The 22,598-nt window shown below is 44.2% G+C and overlaps 1 protein-coding gene across 1 annotated transcript in view; it reads left to right on the top strand.

Annotated features, from left to right (window-relative positions):
- LOC123744796 (X-linked interleukin-1 receptor accessory protein-like 2) overlaps window positions 1–22,598 on the top strand; it is a 277,022-nt gene that overhangs the window by 216,693 nt on the left and 37,731 nt on the right. The window contains exon 3 of the mRNA XM_045724982.1: window positions 21,372–21,645. Within this exon, the coding sequence (XP_045580938.1) occupies window positions 21,372–21,645 (274 nt within the window). The remainder of the gene's footprint in view (window positions 1–21,371; window positions 21,646–22,598) is intronic.

The raw sequence follows: 22,598 nt of genomic DNA, 5'->3' as shown, positions 1-22,598 counted from the left end.
GATGCAAGTCTCGCAGTCACTCACATTCCATTGGAAATGAAGAGGCTGTTTCACCCCTCTATAGCGCTTAAGATGCTGTTGGCTGAACAGTGTGTGCTATTGTCTTTAAATCAAATGTGGATGTTATCAGGTAAACCCGATTTTCCAACCGTAAACCAATGCTTGCCTCATATTGCGACACTGTCTCAACAAGCAGATGGAGCTGAATGTCCTCCACATAGACAGTTAGCTAAAACACACTGATGTCACAGCCAGTGGGCACTATATGTGTCCGGTTTCCAGGTGCGTCTCACTGTGACTGAGTTGTGTACAGTGTGTTCTGTCCAGCCATAGAGCTGTAATGTGGAGCTACTCTCCTCTGGAGGCTGCCTGAACTGGCTGCTCTCCCCATACTGTCTGAGCTGTCAGAACCACAGTATACATCTAGCTTCATAGAGAGACCCATGGCTGCAGGCTTCCAGACTCGAGGGGTCAGCTGTAGAGGTTTGGAGAGAGTGCCACAGAGGCCTGATGCTGATGAGGAGGTCAAACCAGTCCATCTGTTCCCACTCAGAGATGTCCCCTGAGACTCCCAATCTCCTCTCCTCTCATCCTTCCTCCCTCGCTTCCCTTCTCTGGCCGGCCTCTCAGACATCACTATCACTCGGTCTCTCTCTCCCTCTTCCTTCATCCCTTCTCCTTTTGTCAAGACTTTCCTCCCTTGGTCCATCTCCTTGTCTATTGGTCTCCTTGTCTATTGGTCTCCCTCCTCCTCTCCTTCTTTATGTCTTTCCCTCTCCATCTCCCTCTCTCACTCCACCCCCCGCTCTCTTTTCTCTCCCCCATCTCATTCTCTTGCTCTCTCTCTCTCTCTTTCTCTTTTCCCCATGCTCCCCATCACCATAGTGGGTGTCATCATCATGACATGTGCTGTCCTCCTGGTAGAAAAAGTGTTCCCTAACAGCCCAGAGCCGTCAGCCCACCACATCCCCAACACCTTTGTTAATTGCCACAGTCAATGCATTCTAACTCCCATTTTCTTTAATGCTACACAGTTTATTACCTGTATTCACTTAGCAACACAGGCTCTTTGTGGTTCTAGTGTTATATGGCCCTTGCTTCTTAGCAGACAACATAATTGATGTTCGAATTAGAGAGAACACATGCAACTAAATAGATGCACTGAGCAAGCTTATGTTGGAACACTTTTAGGACTGCCACATCTGGTGTACAACAGGTCCCCAGAAGGCCAATTTAGGTTGTTTGATTTCTGGATCAAATTCTCATCATGCAGTTGTCTATTGGTGTATTTAGGTTGACTGATTTATTTCCCAAGAACAACATAGCCTATCATTGGTCAAAGTGAGAGCTGTGGTTGGGTTTCTTAAAGCCCTGAGTGATCCGGAGAGAGAACAGAACAGGAGAGTGTTATTTGTATTGATCAGTGTAAACTGGAGAGCATCCGCAGGGAGATTTAGTAATTAGGCCAACTCGTTTCCTCATTAACTTGTAAAGGAAGAGAAACAGGTGGAGACAGTCACATAGTGGACGTTACTTCTAAATAGATACATTATATTACTACTACTTAGAGAGACAGAAGAGAGAGGCTTCCTTCTAGTCTTAATTGCCTATAGACATTCGATCAGAAAGGTATTGGACATTGAAGTATATTTAACAATTAAAACACATTTTTCAGTCATTAAATAATGAACATAGTCCAACCTGATAAGATCTGATAAGAGCTGACCTGTGTTCTGGATGGAGTGACCGGACATGATTGATCGTGATCCATAGCTCAATTACCTGGAGCGTTAAAGTTTTTCTCGAAGCGTATGGTGGTCAAGGTTAGCTGGTTAATGGTAAAAAATGGCAGAAGTTTTTCTGCAGGACATGTTGGTGGGAGTTGTGACTCTGCCTGCGGGGCAATGTTAAATTGTCCTTGAATTATGAGGTCTGGCGACATATGAAAGGGCTTTTTTCGGAGTTTCTCTGGCACCAGCTCCGGCTCCAACTGAAAATCAAACGTCTCAGGAGAAGCGGCTAGCTAATGAGGACATTGAAGCATGGCACCATGGAACCACACATACAACACGTGACAGTAGCAGCCAAAACAAATGCTCTCAGTACCAGGATATATTCTGCTCAGAAATTCAACACATCCTGAAGCTGAATGTCTAGGTATTATTTTCACATTTTTATCCACTTTGTGTATTTGGTATCCATCCCTGAGTGTTCACTATAAATCCTTGATAGATGCTTTTCTCATCTTGATTTGATAATTAGTCACATTTAAGTAATACAATTCAATTTTAGAGGTTAGGCTCTATATTTCAAAGATTTATTGTTGGGGTTTAATGCAGAGCGAAATAAACTGATGTTTTGAGATCAAAGATGCATACCTTTAATAAAGTGATGAATAATTCTGTGCCATTACCTGGCTGGGTTGGCAGGTTGGCATCTCAGAGAGAGAACTCTACAGCCCAGACTAGCAGCAGGTAGCAACACAACTAGTTGTGCCAGCGCGGCCAACTGGTGATATTATTGCTCTGTGCCTCCCTACTTCTGGGATGCCCGCTTCAAAACTATGGCATTGACAAACACACGCACTCGCATGCAAGCATGCACACACACACTCACACACACACAGACACACACAAACACAGACTCCTGTATTTAGATTACGTTTAGAGCAGTGTAACTAATTATGTGCTCTTGGAAGATGATGTGTACGCCATAGATTAAAAGGTATTGGTTGACTAGCTTGAATGTTCTAGCCAAGTTCCCTGTACATATATTTGTCAGACAGCCTTCTCTTCAAGATCATTGGCCTCTTCAGTGTTCAGCATCTGAGACTTTTATTTCATTTCATGAAATATTTGAAGAATTTATTTTATTAATCTACTACAGTCCATCTTTACAGTGGTGAGCTTTGTGGAGACCTTTGATCTTTCCAAGAACCAGGAATATTTAATTATTCAATCGTTAATAGACAGCAGAATTATGTAGATAAGCAAACAGTTTGATTGATCAGAAAACCAGTTAATCCGCTTCATAACTAGATGGACGGTACAGTATGTTATCCTAACTACAGTAGGATGGCATAAATAAGTAAGCCTGAGCCAGAATGACAGGGGAGCCTATCCCCTGTTTCTGTAGTGTGAGGCAGCTTGATGTAGTTGGCATAACTGGCATGACTCGCTCTTCTCTCCAAATGGCTTCTTTAAGTCTGATGTTAGCCATGTAAAGTGTAGGTGATGTCAATCTTGGTGAGGTGGGGAGAGGGAGGGGGCGAGAGGGGCGAGGGTAGGGGGAGAGAGGGGTGAGGGTAGGGGAGAGAGGGTGGAGGGTAGGGGGAGAGAGGGGTGAGGGTAGGGGGAGAGAGGGGTGAGGGTAGGGGGAGAGAGGGGTGAGGGTAGGGGGAGAGAGGGGCGAGGGTAGGGGGAGAGAGGGGTGAGGGTAGGGGGAGAGAGGGACGAGGGTAGGGGAGAGGGAGGGGGGAGAGAGTGGCGAGGGTAGGGGGAGAGAGGGGTGAGGGTAGGGGGAGAGAGGGGCGAGGGTAGGGGGAGAGAGGGGAGAGGGTAGGGGGAGAGAGGGGCGAGGGTAGGGGGAGAGAGGGGCGAGGGTAGGGGGAGAGAGGGGGGAGGGTAGGGGGAGAGAGGGGCGAGGGTAGGGGGAGAGAGGAGAGAGGGGCGAGGGTAGGGGGAGAGAGGGGCGAGGGTAGGGGGAGAGAGGGGTGAGGGTAGGGGGAGAGAGGGGCGAGGGTAGGGGGAGAGAGGGGTGAGGGGAGGGGGAGAGAGGGGTGAGGGTAGGGGGAGAGGGAACACACATGAATCCCTTGTTATCGTTCAAATGGTTAGTTTATTGACAAAGTGTCAGGGGGATTTTAGATTAAGATGTGGACATAGGCCTGGCAACGTATGCTATGGATTCTGGGAGAGGTTTTCGCTTGTGTTAAGCATTTTCAAAGTGAGGTTATAAAGTTTACTTCCAGTCCTGCTGTGTATGTTACTTACCGTAGAGAGAGTGGTGGTAGGAGGGGAAAAGTCTGCAGCTGTTTTGATAATTGTACAGCAGCCCTACTTCCTGGATTAGTTTTCCTGCAAATTCTAAGTGAGACCAAATCCCCCATTACCTGTGTAGTAAATGAACGTTCTGTAAATTAGAACAGGTAGTGTGAATTATGAATATTTCCATCTTCCCAGCTGAAATGAATGACTGTATGGGAGATTTTGGGGTCCTCAGTGACCTCTCATCTTTCGGTCTCCCTCCTCACTGCTACAAATCAAATCACATTTTATTAGTCACATGCGCCGAATACAACAGGTTACAGTGAAATGTTTACTTACAAGCCCCTAACCAACAATGGAGTTAAAATATGAATAAGAAATAGAAGGAACAAGTAGTTGAAGAGCAGCAGTAAAATAACAATAGCGAGACTATATACAGGGGGTACCGGTACAGAGTCAATGTGCGGGGGCACCAGTTAGTCAAGGTAATTGAGGTAATATGTACATGTAGGTAGAGTTACAGTAGGGCTCCCTCTGTTAGATTTGCCTGTCAAAGGCAAATTTCACTCTAACAGTGATGCACAGCGAGAAGAGGAACCATCAGTAACCAAGGAGGTAAGTGGTAGGCTGACAATGTGGTTTGAACTAGTTCATTAAGCAGCCCAGTCCAGAACACTCTCTCTCTCTCTCTCTCTCTCTCTCTCTCTCTCTCTCTCTCTCTGTTTCTCTCTCTCTCTCTCTCTCTCTCGCTCTCTCTGTCTCTGTCTCTCTGTCTCTTTCTCTGTCTCTTTCTCTTTCTCTCTCTCTCTCTCTCTCTCTCTGTCTCTGTCTCTGTCTCTCTCTCTCTGTCTCTCGGTCTCTCTCTCTCGCTCTCTGTCTCGCTGTCTCTCTCGCTCTCTTTCTCTGTCTCTCTCTCTGTCTCTCTGTCTCTGTTTCTTTCTCTCTCTCTCTGTCTCTCGGTCTCTCGCTCTATCTCTCTGTCTCGCTCTCTGTCTCTCTGTCTCGCTGTCTCTGTCTCTCTCTCTGTCTCTCTCTCTCTGTCTCTGTCTCGCTGTCTCTCTCTCTCTGTCTCTCTGTCTCTCGCTGTCTCTCTCTCTGTCTCTCAATTCAGTCTCTCTCTCTCTGTCTTGCTCTCTGTCTCTCTCTCGCTGTCTCTCTCTCTGTCTCTCAATTCAATCTCTCTCTCTGTCTCGCTGTGTCTCTCTCTCGCTGTCTCTCTCGCTGCCTCTCAATTCAATCTCTCTCTCTCTGTCTCTCTCAGGCTTCGGTCTCTGTGGGGCCCTGTCAGTGGACAGGTGCAGGACCACTTCTCTTTATTAATGACAAGCAGAGTAAAGCAACCTGCACAAGGAGCTACACTGGCTCCCAGCCAGCTTTACACATTTGGGGCAGAAAGGGAGGAGTAGGAAGGCAGAGGGAGAGGGGAGTAAACACAGTGGAACGCAGCCACACACCTTAAAACGACTCCACCACACTAGAGCCACTGTGACAAATAGGGTTAGAACACACGACACACAGGATGGACTGAGTTCTTCAGAGTCACTATGACAAATAGGGTTAGAACACACAACACACTCAATAGATTGAGTTCCTCAGAGTCACTGTGCCAAATAGGGGTAAAACACATAACTCAGGATGGATTGAGTTCCTTAGAAGGCAATTGTTTCAGAAAGGGTTGTGAAAGATAGGGCTCCCTGTTTGTGAACATCCCATTGGTTGTTTTATTGTCTCAGGACATTTTGAGTCAAGTACATCACAGGATGAATGTACATATGGCCTCAAATAAACAGTTTAACCACTGTATTGAAGCTATTTATAAAGCCTATCAATTCTGAAGGACAAAAAACATCATAGTCATAACTTTATCAAGGAATGTTAATGAAGAGCTACACTAAGTGGACAAAACATGAAGAGCAGCTTCCTGATATTGAGTTGCACCGTTCAAATATTTTGTCTTGCCCATTCACCCTCTGAATAGCACACATGCGCAATCTATGTCTCTGTTGTCTCAAGGCTTAAAAATCCTTCTTTAACCTGTCTCCTCCCCTTCATCTTCACTGATTTAAGTGAATTTAACAAGTGACATCAATAAGGGATCAGAGCTTTCACCTGGATTCACCTGGTCAGTCAGTCTATGTCATGGAAAGAGCAGGTGTTCCTAATCTTTTATACACTTAGAGTACTGTGCATTTGAAAAGTAGACCCCTAAAGTTTTTCTACATTTTGTTACGTTATAGCCGTATTCTAACATGGATTAAAAAAAAAAAAAAATCCTCAATCTACACACAATACCCCATAATGACAGTGCGAAAACAGGTTTTTAAAAACTGTTGCACATTTATTACAAATGAAAAACGTTAATAGTTCATTTACATAACTATTCAGACCCTTTGCTATGAGACTCGAAATTGAGCTCAGTTGCATCTGCAGAGAGCTTGAGAGGATCTGCAGAGAAGAATGTGCCAAGCTTGTAGCGTCATACCCAAGAATACTTTAGGCTGTAATCGCTCCCAAAGGTGCTTCAACAAAGTACTGAGTAAAGGGTCTGAATACTTATGTAAATAATATATTTCAAATTGTTAAAAACCTGTTTTTGCTTTGTCATTATGGGATATTGTGTGTAGATTGATGAGGGGAAAAAAACGATTTAATCAATTTTAGAACATGTCACGTCCTGACCAGTAAAAGGGGTTATTTGTCATTGTAGTTTGGTCAGGGCGTGGCAGGGGGTGTTTGTTTTGTGTGTTTCGGTGTTTTTGGTTTAGGTTCTATGTTTTTGTTTTCTATGTTTAAATCTAGTTTTCTATTTCTATGTTGGGGTTTTGGTAGGACCTCCAATTAGAAGCCGCTGGTTGTCATTGCTTCTAATTGGAGGCCATATTTAGTTGGGTTTTGTTTCACTTGTGTTTTGTGGGTGGTTGTTTTCCTGTATGGCCTGTGTTGCCTTACGGGAACTGTTTCGTCGTTTTTGTTTATTTTGTTTAAGTGTTCACGTTACTTCAAATAAAGAAGATGAGCACTTTACCCGCTGCGCCTTGGTCCAATCCTTACAACGTCTATGACAGAATAAGGCTGTAACATAACATAATGTGGAAAAAGTCAAGGAGTCTAAATAATTTCTGAATGTACTGTATAGGCATCTGGATTTCGACATGTCCTCTGTAGCATGATGACAATGGGTTATATTATATATACTTCTTGTATAATTTTACACATCCTACTCTCTGAAAGCAGAGCAGAGTGACGCTAAGGATAAAAGCTGGAGTCTGTGCCTCTATCTGTCAGGTTTCTCTTAGAACAGACGAGCCCAGCACAATGATTAACAGCATGTTGAGTGAACACAATGCAAATCTATTTATGTCAACAGAAATCAACTCCAGGCAATTACTGTCCTTTGTGTGCATTTGATTACTACAGCACTTTGAATGAAGCAGTCTTAAGCTGCCAGTTATAGAGACATTCATCAGTTGTCTTGCAGGGTGATTTAAATATCTTGTTGTTTTCCCGTCCTTGTATCTCTCTCCGCCCTCACTCTGTCTGCTGGCTCTGGAACAGTTATGTATTGATGCTCTGGTAATGGCCTGCAGGATTCACTCAAATAAACAAGACGAACAGGGGAAGGAAATGTTTGGTTTTCTTTCCATCCCTGTTTTATTTCCGTCCATTATTCCCTGATTTTTGATGTAAATGAATGGGGTAATTTGTTTCCGACCACAACTAAAATTAAACTCATTCTTTCTCATTATGGACCTCTTCAGAAGGTTATTTATTCCTGTGACACAGTTGCCTTATTTCAATCATCATCATCTAATTGTGTTATATTGTCTTCTGTTGGAGACCTCTTTTGTTCTAGACCTCTTCTTTTGGAAACCTCTTCTGTTCTAGACCTCTTCTGTTCGAGACCTCTTATGTTCTAGAGCTCTTCTGTTCGAGACCTCTTATGTTCTAGACCTCTTTTGTTCGAGACCTCTTATGTTCTAGACATCTTTTGTTCGAGACCTCTTATGTTCTAGACCTCTTCTGTTCGAGACCTCTTCTGTTCTAGACATCTTCTGTTGGAGACCTCTTTAGTTCGAGGCATCTTCTGTTCTAGACCTCTTTTGTTCTAGACCTCTTCTGTTCGAGACCTCTTTTGTTCGAGACCTCTTATGTTCTAGACCTTTTTTGTTCTAGACCTCTTTTGTTCGAGACCTCTTATGTTCTAGACATCTTCTGTTGGAGACCTCTTTAGTTCGAGACATCTTCTGTTCTAGACCTCTTTTGTTCTAGACCTCTTCTGTTCGAGACCTCTTTTGTTCGAGACCTCTTATGTTCTAGATCTTTTTTGTTCTAGACCTCTTTTGTTCGAGACCTCTTATGTTCTAGACATCTTATGTTCTAGACATCTTCTGTTGGAGACCTCTTTAGTTCGAGACATGTTGGTGAGCTCAAATGAAAACGCTTTTTGGCATGTACAAAGAGGGTTAGTATCAACATAGAAATCACAATTGGAACGGCTTTTGATTTTCCTATTGACCGTAACATAGCAAATAATTTAACATAGTTGTATACAGTGTAATACCGTGTAAAAGAGAGTACAACATAACTTTTTACATCTGTTTCTATGGACATAATTCTGTCATGTTCACTAGTGGGCCAATACATAACCTGCCAATATGTTATGCTCAGTCAGACAAAGCTCACATTCATGCCTGACTCCCAGATGTTGAAAGAGCATCAGGGCTCTCAAGCCACTCCATCCAGGGGTTGTAGCAGGACAGGATCGTCATAGTGTTGTGTTGAGTAAACAAAGACTCTCTCTCTGCCAGATGCTCCCCTCGTTGACTGACCCTTGATGTACTGCTGTCTCTCTGACGTCTTTCTGTCTCTCTCTCTTGACTTCCTACTATCTCCCTGGGGTTTCCTGTCTCTCTGACGTCCTACTGTCTCTCTCCCTTAACCTCTATGGGCTAGGTGGGACGCTAGCGTGCCACCCGTGGCGCACTCCATCAACAGCAGGTGCATTTCAAGAGCGGCAAATTTGAATCCAAATAAATGTCAAAATTCAAATTTTTCAAACATACAACTATTTTACACCCTTTGAAAGATAAACATCTCCTTAATCTAACCACGTTTTACGATTTCAAAAAGGTTTTACGGTGAAAGCATAAATTTAGAGTATGTTAGGACAGTACATTTACAAGAGTTGTGTGTAATGTTTTGTCAAGTCAAAGACAGGGTCACCAAAACCATAAAACCAGCTAAAATGATGCACTAACCTTTTACAATCTCCATCAGATGACACTCCTAGGACATTATGTTAGACAATGCATGCATTTTTAGTTCTATCAAGTTCATATTTATATCCAAAAACAGCGTTTTACTATGGCATTGATGTTGAGGAAATCATTTCCCTCCAATAACCGGCAGTCAAGTCAGCGTCACAAATTAAATAATTAAAATTAGAAAACATTGGTAAAATATTATATTGTCATTTAAAGAATTATAGATTTACATCTCTTGAACGCAATCAACTTGCCAGATTTAAAAATAACCTTACTGGGAAATCACACTTTGCAATAATCTGAGCACTGCGCCCAGAAAAATACGCGTTGCGATACAGACTAGACGTCATGTTGGGGAGATCTAAAATCGAAAATACTATGTAAATAATCCATTACCTTTGATTCTCTTCATCAGATGTCACTTCCAGGTATCACAGGTCCATAACGAATGTAGTTTTGTTCAAAAAAGCTCATCATTTATGTCCAAAAATCTCCGTCTTGTTAGCACATGATCTAAGCCAGCCGGACTTCTCGTCATGAACGAGGGGAAAAAATATATTTACGTTCGTTCAAACATGTCAAACGTTGTATAGCATAAATCATTAGGGCCTTTTTAACCAGAACATGAATAATATTCAAGGTGGACGAATGCATACTCTTTTATAACGTATTGGAACGAGGGTACCCAACATGAACTCGCGCCAGGTGTCTAATGGGACATCATCGTTCCATGGCTCTTGTTCGGTCAGATCTCCCTCCAGAAGACTCAAAACACTTTGTAAAGGCTGGTGACATCTAGTGGAAGCAATAGGAAGTGCCAAAATATTCCTCAGCCCCTGTGTTTTTCAATGGGATAGGTTTAAAGGTAATACAACACATCAGGTATCCACTTCCTGTCAGAAAATGTCTCAGGGTTTTGCCTGCCAAATGAGTTCTGTTATACTCACAGACACCATTCAAACAGTTTTAGAAACTTTAGAGTGTTTTCTATCCATATATAATAAGTATATGCATATTCTAGTTACTGGGTAGGATTAGTAACCAGATTAAATCGGGTACATTTTTTTTATCCAGACGTGCAAATGCTGCCCCCTAGCCCTAACAGGTTAACATCCTACTATCTCCCTGGGGCTCCTTCTCTCCTGCTCAGCTAGCGCCCTGATCAAGACACACTGTGTCCTTCTTTCTTCACATACTAAGGTTGTAGGTTAATCATGTATTGTACTACAATACTATTTTATATGTATCAGGATTAAAGCGTCTTTTATAGTATGTATCTATTTCAGAAATGTATACCGCACATACAGAGCCTTCAGAAAGTATTCAGACCCCTTGACTTTTTCAACATTTCGTTACATTACAGCCTTATTCTAAAATGGATTAAATAAATAAAAATCCTCAGCAATCTACACACAATACCCTATAATGACGAAGCCAAAACAGGTTTTTAGATTGTTTTGCAAAAACCCCCATAAATACCTTATTTACATACGTTTTCAGAAATGTTGCTATGAGACTCGAAACTGAGCTGAGGTGCATCCTGTTTCCGTTGATCATCCTAGGGATGAGTCCACCTTGGAGTCTACCTGTGGTAAATTCAATTGATTGGACATGATTTGGAAAGGTCCCACAGTTGACTGTGCATGTCAGAGCAAAAACCAAGCCTTGAGGTCGAAGGAATTGTCCGTAGAGCTCCGAGACAGGATTATATCAAAGCACAGATCCCCAAGGTCCCCAAGAACACAGTGGCCTCCATCATTCTTAAATGGAAGAAGTTTGGAACCACCAAGACTCTTCCTAGAGCAGGCCGCCTCGCCAAACTGAGCAATTGGGGGAGAAGGGCCTTGGTCAGGGAGGTGGTCAAGAACCCGATGGTCACTCTGACAGAGCTCCAGAGTTCCTCTGTGGAGATGGGAGAACCTTCCAGAAGGACTACAATCTCTGCAGCACTCCACCAATCAGGCGTTTATGTTAGAGTGGTGCCAGACGGAAGCTACTCCTCAGTAAAAGGCACATGATAGCCCGCTTGGAGTTTGCCAAAGGCACCTAAAGGCTCTCAGACCATGAGAAACAAGATTCTCTAGTCTGATGAAACCAAGAATGTGTAACGCCCTGGCCATAGAGAGGGGTTTTTTGTTCTTTATTTTGGTTAGGCCAGGGTGTTACATTGGGTGGGCGTTCAATGTTCTTTTTCTAGGTTTTTGTATTTCTGTATTTTGGCCGTGTGTGGCTCCCAATCAGGCACAGCTGAAGTTCGTTGTTGTTGATTGGGAGTCACACATAAGGAGCATGTTTTTCCTTTGGGTTTTGTGGGTAATTGTATTTTGTTAGTGTGTTTTCCTAACAGAACTGTTTGCTGTCGTCTTTTGTTTATTTTTGTAGTGTTCTCTTTTTTCATTAAAACACTAATGATGAACACATCCTCCGCTGCGTATTGGTCCACCTTTTCCGACGATGACTTCTCTGTTTCATCTGACGACGAAGACAGCCCTTACAGAATGCCAAGCGTCACGTCCGGAGGAAACAAAGCACCATCCCTACGGGGAAGCATGGTGGTGGCAGCATCATGCTGTGAGGAAGTTTTTCAGCGGCAGGGATTGGGAGACTAGTCAGGGTAAAGGCAAAGATGAACGGAGCAAAGTACAGAGAGATCCTTTATGAAAACCTGCTCAAGAGCGCTCAGGACCTCAGACTGGGACAACGGTTCAACCTTCCAACTAGACAACGACCCTAAGCACACAGCCAAGACAACACAGGAGTGGCTTCGGGACAAGTCTCTGAATGTCTTGAGCTGCCCAGCCAGAGCCCGGACTTGAACCCAATCGAACATCTTTGGAGAGACCTGAAAATAGCTGTGTAGCGACGCTCCCCGTCCAAGCTGACAGAGCTTAAGAGGATCTGCAGAGAAGAATGGGAGAAACTCCCCAAATACAGGTGTGCCAAGCTTGTAGCGTCATACCCAAGAAGACTCAAGGTTGTCATCGCTGCCAAAGGTGCTTCAGCAAAGTACTGAGTAAAGTGTCTGAATACTTACATAAATGTGATATTTTTATATATATATTTTCTATAAATTAGCAAACATTTCTAAAAACCTGTTTTTGCTTTGTCAATATGGGGTATTGTGTGTAGATTGATGATGAACAAAAACAATTGAATATATTTTAGAATAAGGCTGTAACTAACAAAATGTGGGTTGAATACTTTCCAAAGGCACTGTAAACATCACTGTTTAATTGAGGATGTTATGTTACAATTTGCTAGAGATCAGCCCTTTTACCTCTGTATTGTAATAAGTTATATATACATTACTAGTCAAAAGTTTGGACACACATAGTCATTCAAGGGTTTTTCTTTATTTTTTACTATTTTCTACATTGTAGAATAATACTGAAGACATCAAAACTATGAAATAACACTTATGGAATCATGTATCACATCAAATCTATTCAATTTATTTTTGTCACATGCACCGAATACAACAGGTGTAGACCTTACAGTGAATTGTCAGACCCTTAACCAAAAATGCAGTTTTAAGAAAATCCCTAAAAAGTAAGCGATAAGAAAAACAAATAATTAAAGAGCAGCAGTAAATAACAATATTGGGGTTATATACAGGGTGTACCGGTACAGAGTCAATGTGTCAATGTGCGGGGGGCACCGGTGTCGAGGTAATTATGTACATGTAAGTAGAGTTATTAAAGTGGCTATGCATAGATAATAACAGAGAGTAGCAGAAGCGTGGGGGGGGGGGGTATCCATTTGATTAGCTGTTCAGAAGTCTTATGGCTTGGGGGTAGAAGCTATTTAGGAGCCTCTTGGACCTAGACTTGGCGCTCCGGTACCGCTTGCTTTGCGGTGGCTGGAGTCTTTGACAATTTTTAGGGCCTTCCTCTGACACCGCCTGGTATAGAGGTCCTGGATGGCAGGAAGGTTGGCCCTGGTGATGTACTGGGCCGTACGCACTACCCTCTGTAGTGCCTTGCGGTCAGAGGCTGAGCAGTTGCCATACCAGGCAGTGACGCAACCCTTCAGGATGCTCTCGATGGTGCAGCTGTATAAGACCTTTTGAGGATCTGATCAAATCTTTTCAGTCTCCTGAGGGGGAATAGGTTTTGTCGTGCCCTCTTCACGATTGTCTTGGTGTGCTTGGACGATGTTAATTTGTTGGTGATGTGGACGCCAAGGAACTTGAAGCTCTCAACCTGCTCCACTACAGCCCCATCGATGAGAATGGGGGCATGCTCGGTCCTCCTTTTCCTGTAGTCCACAATCATCTCCTTTGTCTTGATCACGTTGAGGGAGAGGTTAAACTGCACTGTTGGTTAAGGGCTTGTAAGTCTACACTTGTTGTATTTGGCGCATGTGGCAAATAAAGTTAGATTTGATTTGTCCTTGCACCAATCGGTCAGGTCTCTGACCTCCTCCCTATAGGCTGTCTCATCGGTGTCGGTGATCAGGCCTACCACTGTTGTGTCATCAGCAAACTTAATGATGGCGTTGGAGTCGTGCCTGGCCGTTCAGTCATGAATGAACAGGGAGTACAGGAGGGGACTAAGTACACACCCCTGAGGGGCCCCCGTGTTGAGGATCAGTGTGGCGGATATGTTGGTACCTACCCTTACCACCTGGGGGCGGCCCGTCAGGAAGTCCAGCATCCAGTTGCAGCGGGAGGTGTTTAGTCCTAGGGTCCTTAGCTTAGTGATGAGCTTTGAGGGCACTATGGTGTTGAACTCCGAGCTGTAGTCAATGAATAGCATTCTCACATAGGTGTTCCTTTTGTCCAGGTGTGAAAGGGCAGTGTGGAGTGCAATAGAGATTGCTTCATCTGTGGATCTGTGGGTGCGGTATGCAAATTGGAGTGGGTCTAGGGTTTCTGGGATAATGGTGTTGATGTTAGCCATGGCTACAGACGTCAGTGCTACGGGTCGGTAGTCATTTAGGCAGATTACCTTAGTGTTCTTGGGCACAGAGACTATGGTGGTCTACTTGAAACATGTTGGTGTTACAGACTCAGACAGGGAGAGGTTGAAAATGTAGGTGAAGACACCCACCAGTTGGTTAGCGCATGCTCGGAGTACACGTCCTGGTAATCCGTCTGGCCCTGTGGCCTTGTGAACGTTGACCTGTTTGATGGTCTTACTCACATCGGCAGTGGAGAGCGTGATCACACAGTCGTCAGGAACAGCTGATGCGCTCATGCATGTTTCAGTGTTACTTACCTCGAAACTATGTAGTAACCACAAAAGTGTTAACCTCTATGGGCTAGGTGGGACGCAAGCGTCCCACCCGTGGTGCACTCCATCAACAGCAGGTGCATTTCAAGAGCGGCAAATTTGAATCCAAATAAATGTCAAAATTCAAATTTTTCAAACATACAACTATTTTACACCCTTTGAAAGATAAACATCTCCTTAATCTAACCACGTTTTACGATTTCAAAAAGGTTTTACGGCGAAAGCATAAATTTAGAGTATGTTAGGACAGTACATTTACAAGAGTTGTGTGTAATGTTTTGTCAATTCAAAGACAGGGTCACCAAAACCATAAAACCAGCTAAAATGATGCACTAACCTTTTACAATCTCCATCAGATGACACTCCTAGGACATTATGTTAGACAATGCATGCATTTTTAGTTCTATCAAGTTCATATTTATATCCAAAAACAGCGTTTTACTATGGCATTGATGTTGAGGAAATCGTTTCCCTCCAATAACCGGCAGTCAAGTCAGCAACACAAATTAAATAATTAAAATTAGAAAACATTGGTAAAATATTATATTGTCATTTAAAGAATTATAGATTTACATCTCTTGAACGCAATCAACTTGCCAGATTTAAAAATAACCTTACTGGGAAATCACACTTTGCAATAATCTGAGCACTGACCCAGAAAAATACACGTTGCGATACAGACAAGCCGTCATGTTGGGGAGATCTAAAATCGAAAATACTATGTAAATAATCCATTACCTTTGATTCTCTTCATCAGATGTCACTTCCAGGTATCACAGGTCCATAACGAATGTAGTTTTGTTCAAAAAAGCTCATCATTTATGTCCAAAAATCTCCGTCTTGTTAGCACATGATCTAAGCCCGCCGGACTTCACTTCATGAACGAGGGGAAAAAATATATTTCCGTTCGTTCAAACATGTAAAACGTTGTATAGCATAAATCATTAGGGCCTTTTTTAACCAGTACATGAATAATATTCAAGGTGGACGAATGCATTCTCTTTTATGACGTATTGGAACGAGGGTACCCAACATGAACTCGCGCGCCAGGTGTCTAATGGGCCATCATCGTTCCATGGCTCTTGTTCGGTCAGATCTCCCTCCAGAAGACTCAAAACACTTTGTAAAGGCTGGTGACATCTAGTGGAAGCAATAGGAAGTGCCAAAATATTCCTCAGCCCCTGTGTTTTTCAATGGCATAGGTTTAAAGGTAATACAACACATCAGGTATCCACTTCCTGTCAGAAAATGTCTCAGGGTTTTGCCTGCCAAATGAGTTCTGTTATACTCACAGACACCATTCAAACAGTTTTAGAAACTTTAGAGTGTTTTCTATCCATATATAATAAGTATATGCATATTCTAGTTACTGGGTAGGATTAGTAACCAGATTAAATCGGGTACATTTTTTTATCCAGCGGTGCAAATACTGCCCCCTAGCCCTAACAGGTTAAACAAATCAAAATATATTTCATATTTGATATTCTTCAAAGTAGCCACCCTTTGCCTTAATGTGTTTGAGCCAAGCAGTTGTGTTGTGACAAGGTAGGGCTGGTATAAAGAAGATAGCCCTATTTGGTAAAAGAACAAGTCCATATTATGGCAAGAACAGCTCAAATAACAAAGACAAACGACAGTCCATCATTACATTACATTACAGGCCCATCAAGACATGAATGTGTATATATATATCCTACACGCAATACACAATGGTATTGTTTAACTCATTAGTCCCTCTGCATTTGTAAGACGTGCTGTATAGTAGTGTGCATGAGCCATATTCAAATTCGAGAGACTGGGAAAACAAAATAAATATACCTTACAGAGGGTTAACGTGGTTGACATGGCAAATAAATGTAAATCCATTTTGTGGTCTGGACGGACCTCTGTGGTCAAGTCGATTTATTTAAAAGGGCCTACAAGTTGTGCGTTGATAAACTGCTTCTCCAGCACCATAACAGGAGGGGCCATAACCCTCCCCACTTCTGCAGCACCATAACAGGAGAGGCCATAACCCTCCCCACTTCTCCAGCTCCATAACAGGAGGGGCCATAACCCTCCCCACTTCTCCAGCTCCATAACAGGAGGGGCCGTAACCCTCCCCACTTCTCCAGCTCCATAACAGGAGGGGCCGTAACCCTCCCCACTTCTCCAGCTCCATAACAGGAGGGGCCGTAACCCTCCCCACTTCTCCAGCTCCATAACAGGAGGGGCCGTAACCCTCCCCACTTCTCCAGCTCCATAACAGGAGGGGCCGTAACCCTCCCCACTTCTCCAGCTCCATAACAGGAGGGGCCATAACCCTCCCCACTTCTGCAGCACCATAACAGGAGAGGCCATAACCCTCCCCACTTCTCCAGCTCCATAACAGGAGGGGCCATAACCCTCCCCACTTCTCCAGCTCCATAACAGGAGGGGCCATAACCCTCCCCACTTCTCCAGCTCCATAACAGGAGGGGCCGTAACCCTCCCCACTTCTCCAGCTCCATAACAGGAGGGGCCGTAACCCTCCCCACTTCTCCAGCTCCATAACAGGAGGGGCCGTAACCCTCCCCACTTCTCCAGCTCCATAACAGGAGGGGCCGTAACCCTCCCCACTTCTCCAGCTCCATAACAGGAGGGGCCGTAACCCTCCCCACTTCTCCAGCTCCATAACAGGAGGGGCCGTAACCCTCCCCACTTCTCCAGCTCCATAACAGGAGGGGCCGTAACCCTCCCCACTTCTCCAGCTCCATAACAGGAGGGGCCGTAACCCTCCCCACTTCTCCAGCTCCATAACAGGAGGGGCCGTAACCCTCCCCACTTCTCCAGCTCCATAACAGGAGGGGCCATAACCCTCCTCACTTCTCCAGCTCCATAACAGGAGGGGCCATAACCCTCCCCACTTCTCCAGCTCCATAACAGGAGGGGCCATAACCCTCCCCACTTCTCCAGCTCTGTAACAGGAGGGGCCATAACCCTCCTCATTTCTCCAGCTCCATAACAGGAGGGGCCATAACCTTCTCCTGCTCCATAATAGGAGGGGCCATAACATATTTATTTTCCTCTGATAAGATAGATTTTTTCTGTGCCGGAGTGTAACTCATTTCTAGATTTATATTGAAATGGCTATAACCCCTGCTCCCCTGTTTTATACCTCTGTAAAGCTACATGTCCACTAACAGCTATTCATTCACATTTCTCAAGAAAATCCTAAACAAACTATCAAGTGCAAGGACTGAAATTGCACATCAGCACAAAATATTTGGTGGGCTATAGCTCTGACGTTGACTTTTTTCCTCCTCTCAGCTGTCATTGCTGAAATTGCTATACTGCTTCATGATAAACTTGGCCAGTGTGCAGCAGCTAGGTCAAGCTATTATTATTAAAGCAGGTGCATGAGATCTACACAGGACTTTACAATGGATTGTGGTTCTCTGTTGGGCTTAGTAGCTGTGAGGGCTGACGACCAGCAGCTAGAGACCTCAGTACTGGTTTACAGCCCCTTTGTGCCGACACACTGTATGTGTGTATTTCATGGTGATGCCTTTATGTACCATTGTAGCAGACTATATTTAAATTTTTCAGTGGCTTTTCTTGAAAAGGTGAGAAAGTTAATGGACAGTTTCATGACATTGGGTTGTTATATAACATAAGTCCAGTCCGTCCCACCAGTGGCCTGCTTTATGACACTGCACTTTCCACACATCCTGGTTACTACTTTATTCTAAGTTATTTTCAGACTCAAATATTATAGGTGGCGCTGTGCAAATGGGGATCTGTTGCAGCAGCTGACTGGAATTATATATCTGGCCTGGTAGGCCTCATCGTCACAATGAATAGCTCCCTCCTCAACCCTGCCACAGTGGCAAACATCAGGGAGGCAACGATGAATGAATCATTCAGAAAAGTGCATTGCGGCTGTGACTTCAGGCAACATATGGCTGCTTCTCCTGCGCCCGTTTATGTCATCTGTAACCTGAGCACTCAGCGTTGGTTTGCTGTGCCTTTTGTCTGAAAGAAAGTACATTAACCTAGCAGATTGAACTGATGCGTGCCTCTTCTGCTTCCCTTGCATCTCATCTCCAACACGTTTGAGCTCTCACAAATAAACTCAGGGAACATCACCTACCATCGTAACCCCTCCCCTTGGCACCAGCATGCAGTTCGGAGCCATCTCCTCCTTCTCCTGCTCCTGCTCCTCCTCCTCCTCCTCCTCCTCAGGCTCACTTGATGGATGTAATTTCCCCTTGTCAATTTTTACTTCCTGTCTATGTCAGGAATTCATTTTCCAACCTGGCAAGACAAATAATTATCCGAAATAATAGAATCTATTCTGTAAATCGTCTTGGTGGCAGACCTCAACACATTACAATGGACAGTTTTTCAATGTAAAACATATTTATAGGACACAGAGAGCTGGGACATGTACCTAGAGTCTGTAATTCCAACTGTGTTTCTGTAGGCAATTGGGGCTGTCAGCTTTTCTCTTCTAGTTGACATCCGTATTTATGTTCCTCTGACTCAATGTCTATTATGACAGATGACAAAAAGACTGTCTTCATGTCTTCAATGAGTTGTCCATCCATGTAACTGGCTGACCTGGCATTTGGGGTTTGCAATGTGAAAGCATCCTACTGTACTGTAGTCGCACAATGAGAAGAGTAGCAGTCCATTTTAGGCAATTCACTGGTCATTTTTGGCCATAGAGATACAGTACATCTTAAAGTAGTTATTATTTGAAAATGAACTGTGTTCATGTAAATTATGTTCTTTGCCTCTCTACAACAGCAGTGCCTTAGCTGCTAACTGGTTTATCCTAAATAACCCTGGATTAGTCTGATCATGACTATGACCTTCTCTGCCTCTCCCTGTCATACGCTATTGTTTCACGGGTTCAAAGCTCACCAGCATTAAGGCAATCTTGACTGGCTCATCATTACTGGCTCCTGTGGCTTTTCCCCCACTACTCACCTATGGATGACAATGGAGAGAGAGGAGAGCGGCTGCTAATTACCGAGTACAACTTGAAATGTCTTTGAAGCCTAGCTAGAGAGCTCCCATTTAGGATGCAAATGAAAATCCAAATGGAGAAGATGAATATGAGATGAGATTTTCATCCTACTGCACGGCGCTAGTGTGCATACTTTAGGATTCATTTGAATTTGACCCCATTGTATAGGCCTAGTAGCTTCCATTGTCTGTAGATCTATTATCAAATCAAATCAAACTTCATTTGTTACATGCACTGAATACAACAAGTGTAGACCTTACTGTAAAATGCTTACTTACAAGCTCTTAACCAACAGTATAGTTCAAGAAGAGCTAAGAAAATATTTACAAAATAAACTAAAGTAAAAAATAATAAAAGTAACACAATAAAATAACAATAACGAGGCTATATATAGGGGGTACCAGTACCGAGTCAGTGTGTGGGGGTACAGGTTAGTTTAGGTAATTTGTACATGTAGGTAGGGGTGAAGTGACTACGCATAAATTATAAACAGTGCGTAGCATCAGTGTACAAAACAAATTGAGGGGGGTGTCAATGTAAATATTCCAGTGGCCATGTGATTAATTGTTCAGCAGTCTTATGGCTTGGGGGTAGAAGCTGTTAAGGAGCCTTTTGGTCCTAGACTTGGTGCTCTGGTACCGCTTGCCATGCAGTAGCAGACAAAACAGTCTATGACTTGGGTGATTGGAGTCTCTGACAATTTGGGCTTTTTTCTGACACCGCTTATTATATAGGCCCTGGATGGCAGGAAGCGTGGCCCCAGTGATGTACTGGGCCGTACACACTACCCACTGTAGCTCCTTACGGTCAGATGCCGAGCAGTTGCCATACCAGGCAGTGATGCAACCAGTCAGGATGCTCTCGATGGTGCAGCTGTAGAACTTTTTGAGGATCTGGGGACCCATGCCAAATCTTTTCAGTCTCCTGAGGGGGAAAAGGTTTTGTCGTGCCCTCTTCACGACTGTCTTGGTGTGTTTGGACCATGATAGTTTGTTTGTGATGTGGACACCAAGGATCTTGAAACTCTCGCTCCACTACAGCCTCGTTGATGTTAATGGGGGCCTGTTCGGCCCGCTTTTTCTTGTAGTCCACAATCAGCTCCTTTGTCTTGCTCACATTGAGGGAGAGGTTGTTGTCCTAGCACCACACTGCCAGTTCTCTGACCTCCTCCCTATAGGCTGTCTCATTGTTGTCGGTGATCAGGCCTACCACTGTTGTGTCGTCAGCAAACTTAAGGATGGTTTTGGAGACGGTTTTGGCCATGCAGTCATGGGTGAACAGGGAGTACAGGAGGGGACTAAGTACACACCCCTGAGGGGCCCCAGTGTTGAGGATCAGCGTGGCAGACGTGTTGTTGCCTACCCTTACCACCTGGGGGCGGCCCGTCAGGAAGTCCAGGATCCAGTTGCAGAGGGAGGTGTTTAGTCCCAGGGTCCTTAGCTTACTGATGAGCTTCGTGGGCACTATGTTGTCGAACGCTGAGCTGTAGTCAATGAATAGTATTCTCACATAGGTGGTCCTTTTGTCCAGGTGGGAAAGGGCAGTGTGGAGTGCAATTGAGATTGCGTCATCTGTGGATATGTTGGGGCGATATGCGAATTGGAGTGGGTCTAGGGTATCCGGGAGGATGCTGTTGATGTTAGCCATGACCAGCCTTTCAAAGCACTTCATGGCTACCGACGTGAGTGCTACGGGGCGATAATCATTTAGGCAGGTTACCTACGCTTCCTTGGGCAAAGGGACTATGGTGGATTTGGGTTTTCATTGCTCCATGCATTGTAGGATGAGGTTTAGGCTCTTAGTTTCTAGTTTTAGCAAGCATAGTATTGCATGACACCAACAACCACTGTGTTTACACCAGTCCCCTAACCATGTACTACTTCCTCCTCCACAGTGGACGGGTGCATCGATTGGTCAGTAGACCTGAAGAGGTACCGGGTCCTAGCAGGGGAACCAGTGAGGGTGAAGTGCGCCCTGTTCTACAGCTACATCAGGACCAACTACTCCATGACTCAGAGCGCCAAGCTCCGGCTCATCTGGTACAAAAACAAAGGGGACTCTGAGGAGCCTATCATCTTCTCCGGCCATCGGCTAAGCAAGGAGGATGACTCCATCTGGTTCCGCTCAGCTGAGCTGGAGGACAACGGCTTCTACACCTGCGTCCTGAGGTGGGTTTATTTAGTCCCTGTGCCTCTGAGGAATCAAACAGTTGAGCTTTTCTTACAGTAACCCCCAACCAAACACCATGTTTATTTTAGTCATTCACAGCCCATTGAAAGCCCACGTTTTCATTGGATAACAGTTCATGACTGATCTTGGCTAGTGGTCCCTCCCACATATTGTAAAGTAGTTTGAGAAGCCCTAATTTATCCATTTAGTTTACATCTACTTTCCAAAGCTACTGTGGTGAGTCAGTGTGTCTATTGTGATGCTGAACAGCCTCCTTGTTGCACGCCCACCGCGCCAGCCAAGCAAGCCCTGCGATTGCACACAGCATAAGGAGGAGGGAGAGATCCACATCGCATGCTATGTTTAGTTTCCTCGCGGAGGAATGCATGACTGGCCTTGCGAGGTTAGTTCACCCCTGACACTGAAATGTGGTTGACTCGTGTTGTGGAACATGTAACTGACATTCCACAAAAGAATAGGCTTTGCCAAAATCATTAATATCAAATCCATGATGCTCCTGTCAGTTCTATGCGAGAAGGATTGTGCTAGAATTCCCTCCTCGGATTATGACATCAAACAACCTGCGAATCATTTGATGAATAAATAAAAGCTGTTTTTATAACATCTAGTAAAAATATTTTCACTGTTCCTAGCTACTTTACCGTAAGAGTCAATGGTGAATAGAAAATAGAGACAACCTGACAGTGGCTTCAGCAAAACTCTCCTCAGATGAAGATCCAGCCCCTCTCTAACAAAGCTGATGCGTCTCCCTGGCCAATAATAAGTGTTTTCTCCTCGCTCTGCACTCCCCTCATGCTACGCTAAAAGTCTATTTAGGAGAAGATCCTGTCACTTTCACCTCGCTTCTTATTTTACTTACTTTCCCACCGAGTTGGTCATAGCAACAGCCACAGCTCACACAGCCAGGCGCAATGCATTCCAATGTGTTAGC

The sequence above is a fragment of the Salmo salar genome, chromosome ssa09 (assembly GCF_905237065.1).
Source record: "Salmo salar chromosome ssa09, Ssal_v3.1, whole genome shotgun sequence".
NCBI lineage: Eukaryota > Metazoa > Chordata > Actinopteri > Salmoniformes > Salmonidae > Salmo > Salmo salar.
The sequence above is the reverse complement of the archived record's forward strand: the minus strand, read 5'-3'. Positions and strand labels throughout refer to the sequence as shown.